An 18,683-nucleotide genomic window follows, 5' to 3' on the forward strand; every position below is an offset into this window, starting at 1 on the left:
TTTTTTCATTTATTTTAATTTGTGTGCGTAGAGGTGGCCACTGGGGATCTACTGGACCTTGAATGTGGAGTAAAAGTTCACTCAGGAAAAGACACCACACACCCGGCACAGAACCTCAGCCCAGAGAACAACAACACTGTCTGGGTAAGAACAGACAGACACACACACACACACACACACACACACACACACACACACACAAACATAGACACATACACATACACACACACACACACAGTTTTAGACATGTACCAAAATATCTAAAGTCACCATACTCTGAATAATTACTTAATACTAATCATAGTTAATTAAAATTAAATTTCAGTAATGCTGTTTATGCCAGAAATTCTGAGAAAACCACTAGTCCTATTTTTATTTTAACTATTAAAATGACAGCAATGTTTATTTAACAATGCAATGCAAACAATTACTTGCAATGCTTTACTTTTTTTGTTTTTTATTATTTTATATGAATATTTAACTTTTAAATAAGAGTTAAAAGCACATTAGTTACTGCTGAGAACCCTATGGACTCCAAATGAAGATGCTTATTTTAACTTACTGTAATCTCTGCGGTGTCTTTTGCAGGAACTTGAGGATGGTCTAGATGAGGCTTTCTCAAGGTTAGTAAAATTATATTTGGAGTTATATCTGGCACTTTTACACTATAACACCCTGCGCAGTGAACTTTAGCATATCATACTATAACTTCAGCACAGATGTGGAGTATAGGGCACGACTATTCCTGGCGCTCCATTATGTGACCTCAGCGGTATTTGTGATGAGTATATTCAGCTCTGAGAATAAACTCTTTGGTTGATCTTACATAATTCAGACTATTTTTGCACCCTACTCACAGTTTCTGTTTCATAGAAAAGAACATTTCTCAGCCATCTTCAGTGCTGCATGAAATTTAACAGTTATCAGTGATAAACAGTCTCAGACAGTTAAGAAATCCAAATTATTAAAATGTTTTAATGTATCGATCTTTGTTTATGAAGCCTTGAACATTACATATGAGACAGTACAGAATGAGCCATCATATTGCACCTTCTGCCAAATTTGTAGCAGTGTTTCTCTGCTACTTTCAAGGCTGCATTAGATCTGACAATGAGACTTGATAAATGGTCTAATGCACTAACAATATGCAACTATTTTTTTTTTTTTACTTTGCCAACCTTTTTTATGGACCATTGTATTTTGATATGGCACAATATAGAATGAGACGTCATATTGCACCATCTGTCCAGTTTAGGGTGGGCTTTCTCAGCCATGTTTAAGGGTGAATTAAATTTCAAATGATATACAGTCTAGACCTCTAACAACACCCAAAGTTTGAACAATTTTCAATATATCAATAATATTTTATGGACCTTTGAAATTGACATATACTTTGATAACACCATAGAATACTCTACTCATCTCTACACATTAAGACAGACAAGAGAATATATTTTAACATTTGAAAATTACACACTTTGTTTGCATTCATTTAAAAATATTAAGGAAAATTGGACTCTCATAATATGAGCTTTTTAAGGGAATATTTTTATTGGCATAATATGCATGTTCCTGCTTGCCAATACACCCAAGAAATCTAACAATTGTGATGCCAAACGATTAGATCATGTTTTAAATGACTATTATTTGCATACTATGGCATCGTAATGGCACTAATTAACAGTCGTTTTATTCTTCAAACCAAACAACAGCTGTTTAACGATTTGTAATGATGGTCATTATTCATCCAGACACACGGAGTGCTGTTCCCGAGAGATTAGCAGACATAAGATGAGCTGTTTTACAGCAGCGGGGGTTCAGTCCATCTCCGCTTCACACTGATTATTTGTTGTGTGCAGTAATTAAAAGCATTGGCTTTTAATCAAATGCAGTGCTTTGTTAATCTCCATTTAACATGCTTTCACCCTGTATGTGTGAGGAGAGACGCTCTAGATCTCTGACATGCAAGAACTTTTCTAATCAATGATGAATTGGAATTGACTAAATCTCTGATTAAAGACCATTGAAGTGCTTTCCATCACAAACTGAAGCTGTTCAGAATTTGAGATGGTTTATCCTCAAAAACACAGTGGGTTGAGCGATATCATGGTCATGGTACAATTTCTGTACATTATTGTAAGACGGATGCAAAAATAAAATGAAATGGTTTTAATAATTAATTATTTATTTTTAGTAATTTTAATACTTCAACACTGCAAAAATTAATTTTCCAGGAAAGTACCATACAAGTCTTTCTACTTAAAATTTCATGTTTAATTTGATGTGTCAGTTTTTAAAAAAATATTTTCTATTTGGCTTTCTTTTTTTTTCTTTTTGTAAAATTTTATATTTATTTATTTTATTTAGTCATTTTAATACTTCAACACAGCAAAAATGTATTTTCCAAGAAAATACCATAGAAGTATTTCTACTTAAAATTTCACATTTAATGTAATGTGTTAGTTTCTTTGTATTTACTTGTCAAATTTACTAGCAATTTCTCATTTTCCCTATGTAAATTGTTTAATTAACTAAAATGTATTTAATTAGTTGCCAAGCCTACATTTCTCGTTTTCATTTAAGTTTAGGTTTTTCTTCATCTAATATTTATTTTGTTTTTGTTTTGTGTTATTTTATTTCTGATATTTTTAATAGGTGCAGTTTAAGTTTGTCAAAGTTTAATTAATCAGAATCAGAATCAGAATGAGCTTTATTGGCCAAGTATGTTTACACATACGAGGAATTTGTTATAGTGACAGAAGCTCCACAGTGCAACAGAGAGACAGCAACAGGACACGGATTATAAAAGAATAATATACAAATATACAAATAGGCAATGTACAAAACAGCAAAAACACAATATATAATATAGACAATTATGTGTGTGCAAGCAAGTGATAAATAGAGTTCTGTGTTCCGCGTTTTATTGTCAAGTGTTCATGAGATGTATTGACTGAGGGAAGAAACTGTTCCTGTGTCTGGTCGTTCTGGTTCTCAGAGCTCTGTAGTGTCGACCAGACGGTAAAAGTTCAAGGAGGGAGTGTGCTGGATGTGAGGGGTCCAGAGTGATTTTACCAGCCCTTTTGCTCACTCTGGATAAGTACAGTTCTTGGAGAGTGGGGAGCGTTGTACCAATGATTCGCTCAGCAGTCCGGACTACCCTCCGTAGTCTTCTGAGGTCAGATTTGGTAGCTGAGCTGAACCCCAGACAGTTATTGATAAGTGAGTGAGTGAAGTGACATTCAGCCAAGTATGGTGACCCATACTCGGAATTCGTGCTCTGCATTTAACCCATCCAACGTGCACACACACACACCGTGAACACACACCCGGAGCAGTGGGCAGCCATTTTATGCTGCAGCGCCCGGGGAGCAGTTGGGGGTTCGGTGCCTTGCTCAAGGGCACCTCAGTCGTGGTATTGAGGGTGGAGAGAGCGCTGGACATTCACTCCCCCCACCTACAATCCCTGCCGGCCGGAGACTCGAACCCGCAACCTTCGGATTACAAGTCCGACTCTCTAACCATTAGGCCACGACTTCCCCGCAGAGGATGGATTCAATGATGGCAGAGTAGAATTGTTTCAGCAGCTCCTGTGGCAGGTTGAACTTCCTCAGCTGGCGAATGAAGTACAACCTCTGCTGGGCTTTTTTCACAATAGAGTCAATGTGATTGTCCCACTTCAGGTCCTGAGAGATGGTGGTGCCCAGGAATCTGAATGACTCCACTGTTGTTACAGTGCTGTTCATGATAGTTAGGGGGGAGTGCAGAGGAGTTTCTCCTGAAGTCCACTATCATCTCCACAGTTGTGAGCGTGTTAAGCTCTAGGTTGTTAAGACTGCACCAGACAGCCAGCTCCTTAACCTCCTGTCTGTAAGCAGACTCGTCACCGTCCTGGATGAGGCCGATCAGTGTGGTGTCGTCTGCAAACTTCAGGAACTTGATCTTTAGATGTGCAGTCGTTGGTGTAGAGGGAGAAGAGCAGTGGGGAGAGTACGCAGCCCTGAGGAGCTCCAGTGCTGATGGTGCGGGTGCTGGATGTGGATTTACCAAGCTTTACTAACTGCTGTCTGTCTGTCAGGAAGCTGTTGATCCACTTACAGACGGAGGTGGGGACGGAGAGCTGAGACAGTTTATTCTGAAGGGTGTCCGTGATGATGGTGTTAAAAGTGGAGCTGAAGTCCACAAACAGGATCCTCACATAAGTCCCTGGTCTGTCCAGATGCTGCAGGATGAAGTGCAGTCCCATATTGGCAGCATCATCCACAGACCTGTTTACTCTGTAGGCAAACTGCAGTGGGTCCAGTAAAGGTCCATTGATGTCCTTCAGATAAGCCAAAACCAGTCTTTCAAATGATTTCATGGCCACAGACGTTAGAGCCACAGGTCTGTAGTCATTAAGTCCAGTAATTTTGGGTTTCTTTGGGATGAGGATGATGGTGGAGCGTTTGAAGCATGAGGGGACTTCGCACAGCTCCAGTGATCTGTTGAAGATCTGTGTGAAGATGGGAGCCAGCTGGTCAGCACAGGATTTCAGACAGGCTGGTGACACACCGTCTGGGTCTGGTGCTTTCCTTCTTTTGTTCTTTCTGAAGACCTGGCACACGTCATCTTCACTGATTTGAATTGTAGGTGTGGGGGAAAGGGGGGTTGCTGGAGGTGTTAATGGTTGTGTGGAGAGGTGTTCAGGGCGGGTGTGGGTTGTTTTTTCAAACCTACAGTAAAAGTAATTAAAATCGTATGCTAGTTGTTGATTCTCCAGAGCGCTGGAGGATGGTGACTTGTAACTGGTGATATCCTTCATTCCTATCCACACTGAAGCAGGATCACTGGAAGATAATTTTTTCCTGAGCTTGTCAGAATAATTCCTCTTTGCCACTCTGATCTCCTTTTTCAGTGTGTATTTGGCCTGTTTATACAAGACTTTATCCCCCTTTCTGTAAGCATCTTCTTTGGCCTGACGGAGCTGTCTGAGTTTTGCAGTGAACCACTGTTTGTCATTGTTGTAGATTAGATGAGTCCTGTTAGGAATGCACATATCCTCACAGAAACCGATATATGATGTTACAGTCTCTGTGAGCTCGTCCAGATCGGTGGCAGCATTTTCAAAAACAGTCCAATCAGTGAGAGAGAAACAGGCTTGTAAATCCCGCTCTGTTTCGTTAGTCCATCTTTTAACAGATCTTAATACAGGTTTTGCAGGTTTAAGTTTCTGCCTGTAGGATGGAATAAGATGAACCAAACAGTGATCAGAGAGTCCTAAAGCTACTTGTGGGACAGAGTGATATGCATCCTTTATCGCTGTGTAACAGTGATCCAATATATTACCGTCTCTGGTGGGACATGTGATGTGCTGTCTGTATTTTGGCAGTTCACGGGAGAGATTTTCTTTATTAAAGTCCCTGAGAATGATTAAAACAGAGTCCGGGTGTTGTTGCTTACTCTCTGTGATCATATTAGTGAGTTTCTGTAAAGCTGTGCTCACGTGCGCTTGCGGTGGAATTAGGGATGCGCGGTATACCGATACTGGAAAAATACCGGTATATATTATATTTCAAACGGTACGATATCATAATTTTGCTCAATTCGGTATTTCATACGCTGCTGTTGCAAAATGCACCTGGCAGTGCTTCCCAAATTGCTGCGCAACCGGTAAATGTGACAACAGAACAACGCGATGGATCAAACAGATGAAACTCAGCGCACCCAGAATTAATAAATAAAGAGAACAGTAGAAGTGAAATATGGCATTACTTTGGATAAAAAACAGATGACAAAGGTGAAGGAACTGACCTTACTGCACCTGTATGCAAGCGTTGCTATAGGCCTAAATCATCTTGCCACAGGAACACATCAAATCTTTTTAAGCATTTGTCGCTTGCTCATCCTGATCTTTTCAAAGAATTAAGAGATCGACAGGTGAGTGCATCATTCATAAATTCAGATTTGATTTGACCTTTTATTTACATCTGATCAACGCACATTCAGATGTAATACAGTAAGCGCAAATGTGCATGTGAGACACGCTAGAATCAATGAAGTTTTGGTCACGTAATACATGCACTTGCATTTCATACAATCAAATTTTAATTGGATATGATTGGATATAATTGGAATTGAGCAAGAGTTTTGCTATATTAATTTTAGTATCAATGATATGAAGGGAATGTTTCTGACGCGCTGCTGATCGCTAATATGAAGCAAGTGAGAGAGTGAGATTTATATTTAATGCTTTTTCTTTGGTTGAGTCTGAAATCCGAAAACAATCTGAGAGAGAGAAATAATAACATGATTTTGAATATTACTTTGACTGTTAGAATAACACTTTACAATAAAGCAACATTTGTTGCATCAATTGCGCAACTTCAGTGCTATTTTTTTTCTTCAAACTTCTTCAAAATGAAACCTATGTTTGGAGTTTTTTTTTAGTTTGCACTGTTTACACTAAAAAGATAAGATTTGAATATATTTTCATCTTATTACTTCAGTTAGCCTATTTTTTTTTCTCCAACATCAAAATGTAACCTATGTTCCCTTTAGGTTTTTTGTTACAGTTTGATACAAAGGTATTAATATATGAATCTGTTTTTATTATTATTATTAATAATATATTTTTTTTTTTCTTTTGAGGCTGGTTATTTGTCACTTATGGTATCGATTTAGTATCGATACCGAGGTACTACATTCTGGTATCGTACCGAAGCCAAAATTATGGTATCGAGCCATCCCTAGGTGGAATGTAGGTTGAATGTATGTTGGGGCGAGCGGAGATTCGCCAGATGGATGCTAGGCAACGGCATTCAAAATCCGCGCTGATGAAGCTTCATGAGCGCGCCGGCTCGCTTTCCCCGTCTGCGTGTCCTCCTGAAGCGTTTGACCAGAGCTACGGCTCCGCCAACTACAATGTCCAGCAAAACGTCCGAGTAGTCAAAATCCGGTAAAAGATTTTGGGGTGTGTTCTGCCGAATGTTCAGCAGGTCATCCCAGGTAAAACTGATCGTATTTGAAAAACAAAAAACAAACAAAAACAGTACAAACACTGAAGAGCAAAGCACAGTAGCTGCCATGTCCGCTGCGCCATCTCGAACATCTGTGTGTTTAATTAATACTTGTTAAGTTTAATACTTGGGAATTTGTTCAAATCTTTAAAGTGTGTAGTAGTCATGCTTACAAAGAAATGGATCTTACAGTGGTTTTGTCTTTACGGTCAAGAGGTCAACTTTAGTTAGCTGTAACTCTGACCTCATTTCCTCTCATTAGCCCAGCGGTAACCTTTGACTTCACTGGCTGCTCAATAAACCCCATCAGGACATTTAAAAAAAAAAAGCTGATAAAAATATCACAATGTGGAAGTTCTATTAGCGAACCAAGACACGCTGACTAAACATGCAGCTTACACTGAGTCACTGTTGCCGTTTGCTGCTTCTGTTTTCTCATGCTGATGTTGTTTACTTCCTTCAGCCGCAGTCTGGATAGTTTTGAGTCCAACACAGGTAAAAATGTTGTTCACCTGAGCTGTAGTGACATGTGCCAGTACCGTAGTCCTCATACATCATAATTCACTCCGTCACAACACCATGATCATCTACGACTGTAGTCCAGTTCTCCATCTGTAGCAGGTCATGCATGTTCCTCCTCACGGCTCAAAACCCTGTCCGGTTCTCACACCTCTTCCATAGGATTTTGAGGACTTCATGGCAGGGTTCTTTGCCAAGAGTTGTAGAAACATCACTTGGCTTCAACTTCATATTTTCCTAGTTCATCTTGTGATCGGTCGTCAGTTTCCCGCCTCAAAGTTTGTTACTGTGAACCTTATTCTGGGTAGGGATAGTTCAACCAAAAATGTAAATTCTGTCATCATACTTACCCTCAAGTTGTTCCAAACCTGAGTTTCTTTCTTATGTTTAGCACAAAAGAAGATATTGTAAACAAACACTTAACAGTACCCATTGACTTCCATAGTATAGGATTTATTTTTTTATGGAAGTCTATGGCTACCGTCAACTTACAATCATTATTTATCACCTTCATGTTGTTATTTTATCAGTGGAACACAACTTGCACTGCCTTTTAAAAGTTTGCGTTTTTTGTTTAAGTAATTCATACTTTTGTTTAGAAAGGATGCATTAAATTGATCAGAAGTGGCTGTAAAGACATTTATAATGTTACTAAAGGTTTATGTCAAATAAATGCTGTTATTTTGAACTTTTTATTCATGAAGGATCCTGCAAAAATGGTGTACACAAAAATGTGAAGCTGCACAACTGTTTTCAAGGTTGATGATAAATGTTTCTTGAGCAGCAAATCGGTATATTAGAATGATTTCTGAAGGATCATGTGATGCTGAAGACTGGAGTAATGATGCTGAAAATACAGCTTTGATCACAGGAATAAATTACATTGAAAAATATATTCAAATAGAAAACCGTTCTAACAATATTTCAAAATATTACTGTTTTTACTATACTTTTGATCAAATAAATGCAGCCTTGGTGAGACCTTTTTTCAGAAACATATGGCATCTAGTATGACTAAAGTGCATTGAGGCTGTGTGGCAGTGTTAGTGATATTCCCAGAGATGTTCCTGTTATTTTTTTGTTTTTTTCTTCACAGCACACTTTTCATTCCAGCTCCTCAGAGGTTTGATTTCATATCATGTGACATTCAACCACAGAGTACTGTCTCTATATTTAGGGTAATAAATAATAAAACTACTCACTGGTTCATACATATTTTGTGCAGCTTGTAGTCTTCTGTCTAGGAATGGGAATCATAAGGCATGTAACGACTCCAATTCCACTGTAGGATTCAGTTAATGATTCTCTTGGTACATTGAGAGGAAGCTGCTGCAGTCTTAAGTCGCTGGGGTATATTTAAAGCAAAAAATAATAATTTAAAGCAGTTTAACATAAGGCAGCAACATAAAATGTGAAAAAAATGAGCAAGGCACTATATATATATTTGTGACCCTGGAGCACAAAACCAGTCTTAAGTCGCTGGGGTATATTTGTAGCAATAGCCAAAAATACATTGTATGGGTCAAAATAATCAATTTTTATTTCATGCCAAAAATCATTAGGATATTAAGTAAAAATCATGTTCCATGAAGATATTTAGTAAATTTCCTACTGTAAATATATCAAAACTTAATTTTTGATTAGTAATATGCATTGCTAAGAACTTAATTTGGACAACTTTAAAGGTGATTTTCTCAAAATCCCTCAGATTCCAAATTTTCACATTTGTATCTCAGCCAAATATAGATAATTTATTCAGCTTTCAGATAATGCATAAATCTCAATTTCGAAAAAATAACACTTAAGACTGGTTTTGTGGTCCAGGGTCACACACACACACACACACACACACACACACACATATATATATATACATACATACATACATACACACATTTGAACCTTTTCATGTCTAATGTTTATAGGCTATTTTTTTTTATCCTAGATGAGTGCTGTCCATTCGTGTTCATTAGCCTGTGCCTAAGCCATGCGGGATTACAAATCTTATTTTATCATGTCTTTAAAATGTAACGAAGAGCTCCAGATCAGAAATATACCATGCATATTTAAAGTGTTGTTTCTGGTGTTTTGCATGTATTCCCTGCTCTCTCTATGATCTGAACCGCTACTGATGTTGTGAAGATGTTTGCTGCCCCGTGTTTAACTCATTCTCTGTGTGTGTTTCTCTCAAGACTCGCTGAGTCTCGCACTAACCCCCAGATGCTGGACATTGGGGTAAACCCTCAGGACTACAACCCTGAAGAGTGCTTGTCGCCTAGCAACTGGGACAAAGCCGAAGCCGAGGACGCGTTCGGATTCTGATCGGCGGTTCTCGGAGGAACGATCGCTGCGCGTCTCACCGGCGCCCTCTGGCGGCTGCAGCTGATTCCGCGGCCGGCTTTGAGTTGACATGCGCTTCGGCAAACCCAATGAGATGACTTCAACAAAAGCACAGACCAAAGCAATACTTTTCTTTCTTTTTTTTCATTTTATTTTTTTCCCCCGAATTATTTTTAAGTATATTGACATTTAAAGATTTCTGTTACTTCCTATAAGTAGCTTTTTTTTTTTTGTATGTCTATGAATAAAAAAATGTATGTGTATGACAATAACTGTATAATATTTGCTCAATTACTATTATTATTATTTTTAATGGGTTTGATTGCTTTGTGATTCTATGCAGTCGAATGTCTGAATATACAGGCCTACTGCGAGATCAGGTGGTAATACATTCTAAATAACATGATGTTTGAGGTTTGTGTGGAGCTGGATATACTAAATAGCACGATGTTTGAGCTGGATTGTGTTTTTTGAAGTGCTGAAGGTGTTGTATATGTGAGTTGTCTGCCCTCCGATGTATGAAAACGAATGGATAAGTACACACAAAGCATACAATAATGGACAAAAAAGAGAAGGCAGGGTATTTAAATGAGACAATCTTATTTTTTTCTATTAAAATGTATTTTTGCACTTCTCTCTGTGTCTCTTTCTAAAGCTTATGGTTTGAGGATCTTTCTGCTTATGCTATGGTTATTGTTCATTCTTCATCAGGTTACTATAAAGCACTATGGATGCCACAGTATCTGATGGAATTAGGGACTTCATGCTATCATGGTACTATATTGTTTAAAAAGCAAAACCTTTGTATTACCATGGATGTCCATGGTATGTTTTTATGGAAATGTCACTCTATTTTGTAATATTACATGTATTGCTTTGCCCAGAAATATGTCTGAATTAATTTCAGGTTGAATTTAAGTGTAGCATATATATATATGTATATGATCATCATAATGGATTTGACTGAAAATAATGCAGGCAGTTATTTTGTGTTTTACACTGACGCTCTGTATTTAGGTTTTATTACACTTCATAAGTAGCATTTATAACACCTCAGTGTTATTTTCTGTTTGCATTATTCATTTCATGTTCATAAATCAAAACTAATGAAAATGCTTTGTGTTGATTACTGTTTTGAGTTGACATGACTCCCTCTAGTGGTGAAACCAATGCAGTGCCATTATGATTATGCTCATTTTATATAAAATTGTAATCGTGGTCGTCTCTGCACGTGGGATAGACAGCATTTTAACGTCAAGAAATTACGTTATTTAAAACACCATTAATTCTTGTTAAACGACCAATTTACGAACGTCTTCCTTCGAGCCAATCAGGTAGGAGAACTGACAGACCCCTAATTAATATTCATGAGGCCCACGTTTTCACTAGCAGGATTCAAAAATACCTATATTTTTATATTATAAGGTCAGTTATCTTCACTTGCCTATTTTTAAAACTATTTTAAATAATGTGAATACAATTTAAGTTTTAATAAAAATAAAAAAATCACATGTTCTGGTTTCCAGCCAATCAGAAGACTATGTGTGGTTGAGAAGTGATAAATATCAGGTGTAATCCGTTTTCTATCAAACTCGAGCATTGATGTGAAAAACTGAAGTTTATGGCCGATTGAGTAGCACTTCGAAGCGGAACCTCTTATTGTATTCGACAGGTACATTTTCAAAGTAGTAATGCACACTAAATTCTTCCATTACCATAATTGTCAATTTAGAAAATGGTGCAACTTATTTGACGGGTTTTACAAACTCCTAGCACGCGCATGTCAGACATTTCATCACCAAAGCCCATTTATGTTGTTTTAAACGACGATCCGATCAATTGTTTACAAGTCACTCGTGCAAGTATTTATTTGAACCAATTAGTTTTAGGCTATAACATGAGCATCGGTTTGACCTGATGCATTTCTTTGTTTGCATCAAAAGGAGATATTAAATATGCATCACATTGGTTTTAGGGCGGTGAATTTGAGTTAATGACCCCATGCAATCAAAATGGATATTTGTCTAATCTACTGAATAACATTATTCTTTCTCAGGTTCATGCACTTTGGCCAAGACCTCAATCTCCTGCTTGGATGAAACTGACCAGACACTCCTTTTTCCTCTTCCAGTCCGGATTGACTCCAGTTTGAATAACAATGTCTGATGATTCATCTTTTCATTTAAAACCACTATCAGTGTACTCACACATGGTGAGCTCCAAGCAGCAGTACAATGCCATAGCGGTTTACGACATTCAAGTACACATTTCCAATAAAGAAGCAAGAGCATATAAAAGACGGCTGGAAGATTCATGTTTCGATGAGACCTATGAGACCCCTCCTAAAAGACAATGCATCACAAGAACATTTTCCCCGGATGAGGGATACTTTTCTGTGGACTCTCTAACCAGAGTCCAGGGACTGACACCTCTTCAGCCACTAATAATATCAAAAGATGTCACACTGCCTCGGTCAAAGGTCAATCAGCCTGTGACCCATGTCGTGTCCACCCCTCTGTCCAACTGCAAACAGAACCGGATAGATCAAGACCGGGAGAGCCTTCCCTCTGCGATATCGGTTCTGAAATGGGACAGAGAGGTTCCTATGGCTGAAATATCACTGCGCACGTCTCTAAACTTTAATATTTGCAGTTCTGACTCTTTAGTTGGCTCTCAGGGGCCTGTGAAAGGTGAAGTCAAGGACATCTCACATCATCTTATCCCAATCCATGAATCAAAATCCCACATCGCACCCCCAGAAACAGTTGTCCCAGTGAAAGAGGAAAAAGGAGAGTCTGTCAGTCAACAGGCAGAGCCTGAGGTGACTCTGAGAAAAGAAGAAACCACCGCAGAGAGCTTTGAGAGCACACTACCCCTTCAGGTCCAGGTTTGAGCTCCATCCTTTATGCACTTGTGACATTTTTACTAGTTTCTGTCATTTACTCTTCCTGATGTTGGTTTATACCTGCTCATTGGTGTTTTGTCCATGACGGAATTCAAAAGGAGGACACTTGAAGCTTTTTTCCTATTGGCTCTAATATGGTGGGGAAAAAAATTCAATAAAAATATTCTATATTCTTATAAAGCCATATGTTTTCCTCGTGTGGGAAGCAGACCAAATTTAAACTGGAAGAGAGTGCTGCAGGTGATGTATCTTTCTAGGCCAAAACCTGGAAACAAGTTGACATTTTAGTTTGTTTAGCCTACCTTTTAGTTTTTTTTTTACTTCTGGTGAATGTATTCAGTTCATAAAGATGTAGATTTGACTACTCAGTTGTAGGGATGCAACGATTATAGATTTTGCTGGTACGATTATTGTCTGATGAATAATCACGGTTTTACGATTATGACGATTATTAGGCATTTATTCATTTCCCAACATTAATAATGTATAAAATCACATGAACACTCTTTAGATGTTAAAGTGTTATTTATTGCTGGCTTTTGAAACAGAAATAACACAGTAACCAACAATACAGCACAAAATAATAATAAACAAACAACAAAAAGTCCATCTCTTCCATTAGAATTAAAAAAGGTGACCGCTGCTCTGTAAACATCCATGACAGTATTTCTCTTTTGAAAATAATGAACGAAAGAACAATAGGCAGTGGCGTAACTTTGCTTTGAAAAGTGGTGGGGACACCGCACAACTCGTTTTGCTATTTGTTTATATAATAACCGAATTTACTTGCGGACTGAGTTCAGAGTTGGAAATGCACTTAATTTTCACTTTGATGTATACATGCATCACATTCACAAATATGTCTATAAACATCCGTGAATGTTACGTTTTGCTTATCACAACACATCCAGGGTATCTAATATCAATCAAAATACGCAAGATAAATATGGTGAACTTCCCATTTCATGGTCAGCTCAGCTGCAGCGTATTCATTAATTGCACAATTGTGTGTGTGTGTGTGTATTACGATTCATTCTACTTTGAATTACTTGCATATGTTCTCTTAATATCAGCCGGACAACTTGCTTAAAGCAGGTGTGATCGATGCACGCGCTGAACATTGAAGAATCAACATTACGTCAAGAGTCAAGACAAGCCCACAAAATGTTTCCTTATCCAATCAAATAATTTAACCAATCCTGAACTACGCAAACCCTTGTGTAAAACATGAATGAGAGTTAATTTGTGTTTAAAATGGTTAAACTGCCTTTATTAATTAAATAATTAAATAAATGAAATTGTTTTGACAAATCTTTTTTTTATGACGTTTTTATAAAAGCTCTATTTTTTACCTCCCCCACCCCACAGGCTAGTTAACGGTAAATGTTGCTACCTATAGCATAAATGTTAAAACATCAACAAAACAACAAATCAACAAATTTTTTGTGAACCAGCCACGCACAGTAAGTTACTTTGCTTAACACGAAAAAATATTATATTTAACTTACGTGAATATAGACATACTGTCGCTAATCATGTTTTTTGGCGGCCACTGGAGCGCGCTGTGATTTACTACAAAACTGAATTAAAGGACTATGAACTACTAAAGACTTGTACTTTTTAATTGTTTTAATTGTGAAAATCCCAGTCATAACATAGAATTGTCCTGTTACCTAAAAGGTTACTTCTTACATTAATTTAAACTTAAACTTAATTTTTCATATAACACTTAATCATGACTTGTAATAATAACCGGGACTTGTGACTTTTTAACAATGCCTCAAGTGAACTCACCTCGCTGCGTGGTTGAAGAAGAACCGTGGTCCACCTTCTAGTCATCACTTGATGACTACAGTGAGTGATGATTTGACTTGTGGACCAGAGATATTGTCCAATTAATCTTCTCAAAAATCTCAAATAAAATATTTCAACCTTGAAACAGTATCCAAACAATACGAACATCATAAAAAGAAAGGTACAGGATCTGTAGACTAATTATAGGGAAAGGAAACTACATATCCCATGACGCCTATCGCGTATCTCGCGATAGTTTCACAACGAGACTTAATATTCATCTTTGAGGACGTTGAAAAGCTTCTGACCGGCGGAAAAATTTGTTAAATGAATGAATTAGATTATGAAGAGTGACGATTTGTAGATGGTGCTTTTCCTTTAATATATACCTTACGCAATCTATTTTTCAGTTACTTTTTAAAAGTGGTGGGGACAATATCGAGCCTGGTAAAAAGTGGTGGGGACATGTCCCACCCGTCCCACCCGTAAATTACGCCTATGACAATAGGTAGGTCCCATTTGTTAACATTAGTTAAAGCAGGTTAACATTAACTAAAAATGTGCAATAGCTAATTGTTGCAGTAGTTAATATTCTTTGTTAATGTTGATTAATAAAAAATACAACTATGTTAATGTTAGCTCCATTGAATTATATTAAGACAACTTTTGATTTTATAATGTATTATTAAAAGTTGAAATTAAGATAGCATTATTAATAAATGCAGTCGTTGTTTTTTTCATGTTAACTAATGGAACTTGTGTTACTGAACAATAATAACGAATCAGTCGTTGATATATAGATTGATATCGTTGATATACTCTATTATAGATCAATGGATGGGCCATGGTTTAGCTTAGAAAAATGTTTGAAAATAAATAGCTCATTAAGTCTTTAAGTAAGAATTATTTGATGCTATTGTGAAGACTAAAGCGAATATAAATATCTAAATGACTGTGAGTGTGAAACATTATTTACAGTTTTAGGAAAGTAGCGCAGCTGATTTGTTTACTGGGTTACCGGGGTAACGGCAGCGGCAGCGCCCTCTAGTGGCGAATGTGCGTCATTCAGCGCGTCTTCACTTTAACTCGCTCCGCTTTTCTTCTCATCTGTGCTCATTTAAATTAAACCGTTGCCTTTTTAAAGTTCTAAAGTAATCATATGAGGCTGCATCGCAATTTTTCCATAAATAAACAGAATAAATTAATACGTTTGTTATAGGCTACTGTATAAGTTAGGCTGTTTTGTATTTTTTTTTTTTTTTGTATTCGCACTTGTGCTGCTAAATACATTTTCCAGTTCGCACACATCTATTTTTAGTCGCAAATGCGAGTGAAATGCTCGCACTGTGGAGCCCTGCACACTACTATCGACAGGCATTTCTTTGGTGGAAATAAAGCTTTGCTGTTTAGTCCCTCTGTCACCAATGTAATTAGTGTAGTAGCCTCAGTGTCTCTGATAAGCAGCGCGTCATTTGAAGCTGGTGCACCACTAGTGTGACTTTGTTTTCATTTTGCACAAGCTGCAACAGTTCAGCTCCGTGCAACAGAAACACTCGGTTTTGCGAAACCTTTACGATTAATTAACCGTGACGTTTTAAAGCGCGGTTAATCGCGGAACCGGTTAATCGCTGCATCCCTACTCAGTTGACATGTGACGGATTGTTTTGTTACAGTATACCATTTTGCTATACTGCAAATTACCTTTTTATGACTGGAATCCATGATTCTCTCCATGTTTTCTGCATCTGGCCCTAATGTTGCATATTCAGCTTGTGCATTTGGTCACTCATCAGCCATGTGTGCTCCCACTTTTCTGTATCATTGTTAAACTGTCACTTTACCCACTGAGCAGGTGAAGTCCAAGGTGGGCGTTCCAGTCAACACCACGACCACCAGCAAACCTGTGGTGTTTTGTGAAGAGGAGTGGGAGAGACGGAAGAAGACGTATGTCGAGTCTGTAAAAAGACATATTAAAGAGAAAGGAGCAGCAAACGGTACTGCACTTTACAAAACAAGTGCTCTGTTTAATTCAAGGTGTGTAATTTGTGTGCGCCAAACCTGTAAAAAGAAGATTCCCACTGTCTGCCATTGGTTGGTGAAAAAGAACTCACATTATTGGCTGAATCAAAGTTGCTGTGGCAATGATGCTCCTATAAACAGATCAAGTTTTGGTAGCCATAGTGTTCACACTTTGAGAAGTCAAACTTACCAATGATCACTTATAGTTATAGTAGTAATAATTCACCTAAAAATGAGAATTTGCTGAGCATTTACTTATCCTCAGGCCATCCAAGATGTAGATGAGTTTGCTTCTTCATCTGAACAGATTTGGAGAAATGTAGCATTGCATCACTTACTCACCAATGATCCTCTGCAGTGAATGGGTGCCGTCAGAATGAGAGTCCAAACAGCTGATAAAAACATCACAATAATAATCACAAGTAATCCACACCACGCCAGACCATCATACACTACGTGATTTTCTGTGAAATCTGTCTGTGTAGTCTGCAGACTTTCCTCAACTTGTTCAGACTGTGTATTCCAGGCTTAAGACATGAGAAGGTGTTTTGACACATTATAGCAACAGTTGGGAAATCTTTCCTATGATAGGTTTTACATTGTTGTTTGACGTTGTGATGTCTATGTTGGCAGGTGTCATCACTGAGCTCCATTCTTTGATGAACACTGTGGCCAGTCATCAAACTGGAAAGACCGGGCCACACTGGCAACACCCCTCAGACCTCACACGGAGGTAAATGTCATGAAACTTGTCAAGAACTCGTTTTACCCCAAATTAAAAGAAACAGTGCTTAGAAAATAAAGCCTGTTTTCAGACTCATTAAGAATCTTTTGCACTGGTGCATTATTTTTATGACAGTTTAGCACAAATTGCATCTTTTGGCTCTGCTTGGGCCTCTTCTCCACTACATTCTCAGTCATGCTGTACGAGCCATAAAAGTCTGATGCATCATATTACAGAAATGCATGTCAACTTTTTGAAAGCAGGAGTTGCAGTTCTGTTCATGAATATCTAGTTAGTTCTCAGAGGAGTAAAACCTGTGATTTTCCCAGTCTTCCTTCAGTCATTGTGTTTTTTTCCCTCTTCTCCTTGTGTTTGTAGGAATTATCTTCAGTCCCATCCCAGATGTCAGTTAGTCTCTCTTGACGAGTGGCAAAAAAGAAGCCATCTTTCCTATCAACACTTTGCTAAAGTGCCAGATTTCTTCCACAGGAGCCCAGTGCTCTGATTTATTTTTACTTTCATTGTTCTATATATTTGTTGTCGTTTCATAACTTCTCTCTCTGTCATCGGTATAAAGGTGAGGATCATTGATTCGTGCTGCAGGTTAGTTGCTCGCTGAGAATCTGTTTTTGTGTGATTTCACAGTGTGTGGTGTGTGTTTGTACTGCATGTTTCATCCTAGAGGTGTTGGGCATCATGTAAAAAGAGCTCTATATATAAATAGATGTATATTTGTATTGTGATGCTTGTAGAATTCAAAGATGTAAATAGATGTGTGGTTTGATATTTATTTGTGTGCAATTATGCAGGATTAATATTCTCAGTTGAGTTTAGTTCTTTAACCAGCACTTATTCACCTTTGCAGCTGCTATACAGTTTTAGTTTAATCGCCAGACAAATTTGTCTAATTTGCTGTATATTTGATTTGTTAGTCATTTTCTTTTTTGTACATTGTTGCATGGTACAGTTTGCGTTTTTGAGGGCAAACGTTGCAGTGTTTTTTTAGCTATTTTGTAAACTAATTAGTTAATTTTTTAGCATTTTAGCAGAAAAATATTCTGTTGAACATCGTTACGCTCAGGAAGTGCATGTATGTTGTGTCCTTTTGATTGGTTTTGTTACATTTGCTTACTTAAAGCAGTTTTATAAACTTTATACATTTAAATTAAACAATTTACTGTATTTGTCTCTGATCATGTTATTTATTTTTTCCATAGCTGCTGGTTGTTTTATAAAACAGTAAGTGTTGGGAAATGGTATATTTTCATATCAAGTTACAATATTATACACAATTTCATGATATCAGTTATACTTATTTTGGATTTTCTTGATGATTTGAAATATGTAATTTAATTGCGAGCTCATCAAGCAGTTTTTGAGATTTCAG

The 18,683-nt window shown here is 37.5% G+C and overlaps 2 protein-coding genes across 5 annotated transcripts in view; both read left to right on the top strand.

The window, feature by feature from the left end:
- Positions 1-10,963, top strand: part of LOC306882746 (low density lipoprotein receptor adapter protein 1-B-like) — a 56,642-nt gene extending 45,679 nt beyond the window's left edge. Inside the window, exons 7-9 of the mRNA XM_079437601.1 lie at positions 32-144; positions 589-623; positions 9,707-10,963. Of these exons, the coding sequence (XP_079293727.1) occupies positions 32-144; positions 589-623; positions 9,707-9,836 (278 nt within the window). The 3' untranslated portion in view covers positions 9,837-10,963. The remainder of the gene's footprint in view (positions 1-31; positions 145-588; positions 624-9,706) is intronic.
- A 426-nt stretch (positions 10,964-11,389) lies between these two features.
- On the top strand, positions 11,390-18,477 carry kop (askopos). Of its 4 annotated transcripts, XR_013785206.1 has the most exons (6): positions 11,390-11,526; positions 11,911-12,741; positions 16,406-16,547; positions 16,880-16,994; positions 17,206-17,305; positions 17,675-18,477. XR_013785206.1 is itself a non-coding variant. In XM_079436407.1 (5 exons), exons 2-5 carry the CDS (start codon positions 12,013-12,015, stop codon positions 17,799-17,801), a joined length of 1,098 nt encoding a protein of 365 aa, XP_079292533.1. In that variant the 5' UTR covers positions 11,390-11,526; positions 11,911-12,012; the 3' UTR covers positions 17,802-18,477. The 4 variants fall into 4 exon arrangements, 3 of the variants coding, with proteins under 3 accessions (XP_079292533.1, XP_079292535.1, XP_079292534.1); XM_079436407.1 differs by lacking the exon at positions 16,880-16,994; XM_079436408.1 differs by lacking the exon at positions 16,880-16,994 and having other exon boundaries at positions 11,399-11,526; positions 11,911-12,735; positions 17,675-18,476.
- The last annotated feature ends 206 nt before the right edge of the window (positions 18,478-18,683 follow it).

Source organism: Barbus barbus (genome assembly GCF_936440315.1).
Source record: "Barbus barbus genome assembly, chromosome: 16".
Taxonomy (NCBI): domain Eukaryota; kingdom Metazoa; phylum Chordata; class Actinopteri; order Cypriniformes; family Cyprinidae; genus Barbus; species Barbus barbus.

What these genes read in the sequence shown, in the direction of transcription:
- kop (XM_079436407.1), top strand. Translation starts at nt 12,013, where the DNA reads ATGTCTGATGATTCATCTTTTCATTTAAAACCACTATCAGTGTACTCA. An exon ending in CACTACCCCTTCAGGTCCAG is followed by an intron (nt 12,742 to 16,405) that starts GTTTGAGCTCCA and finishes CCCACTGAGCAG; the next exon opens with GTGAAGTCCAAGGTGGGCGT. An exon ending in AGAGAAAGGAGCAGCAAACG is followed by an intron (nt 16,548 to 17,205) that starts GTACTGCACTTT and finishes CTATGTTGGCAG; the next exon opens with GTGTCATCACTGAGCTCCAT.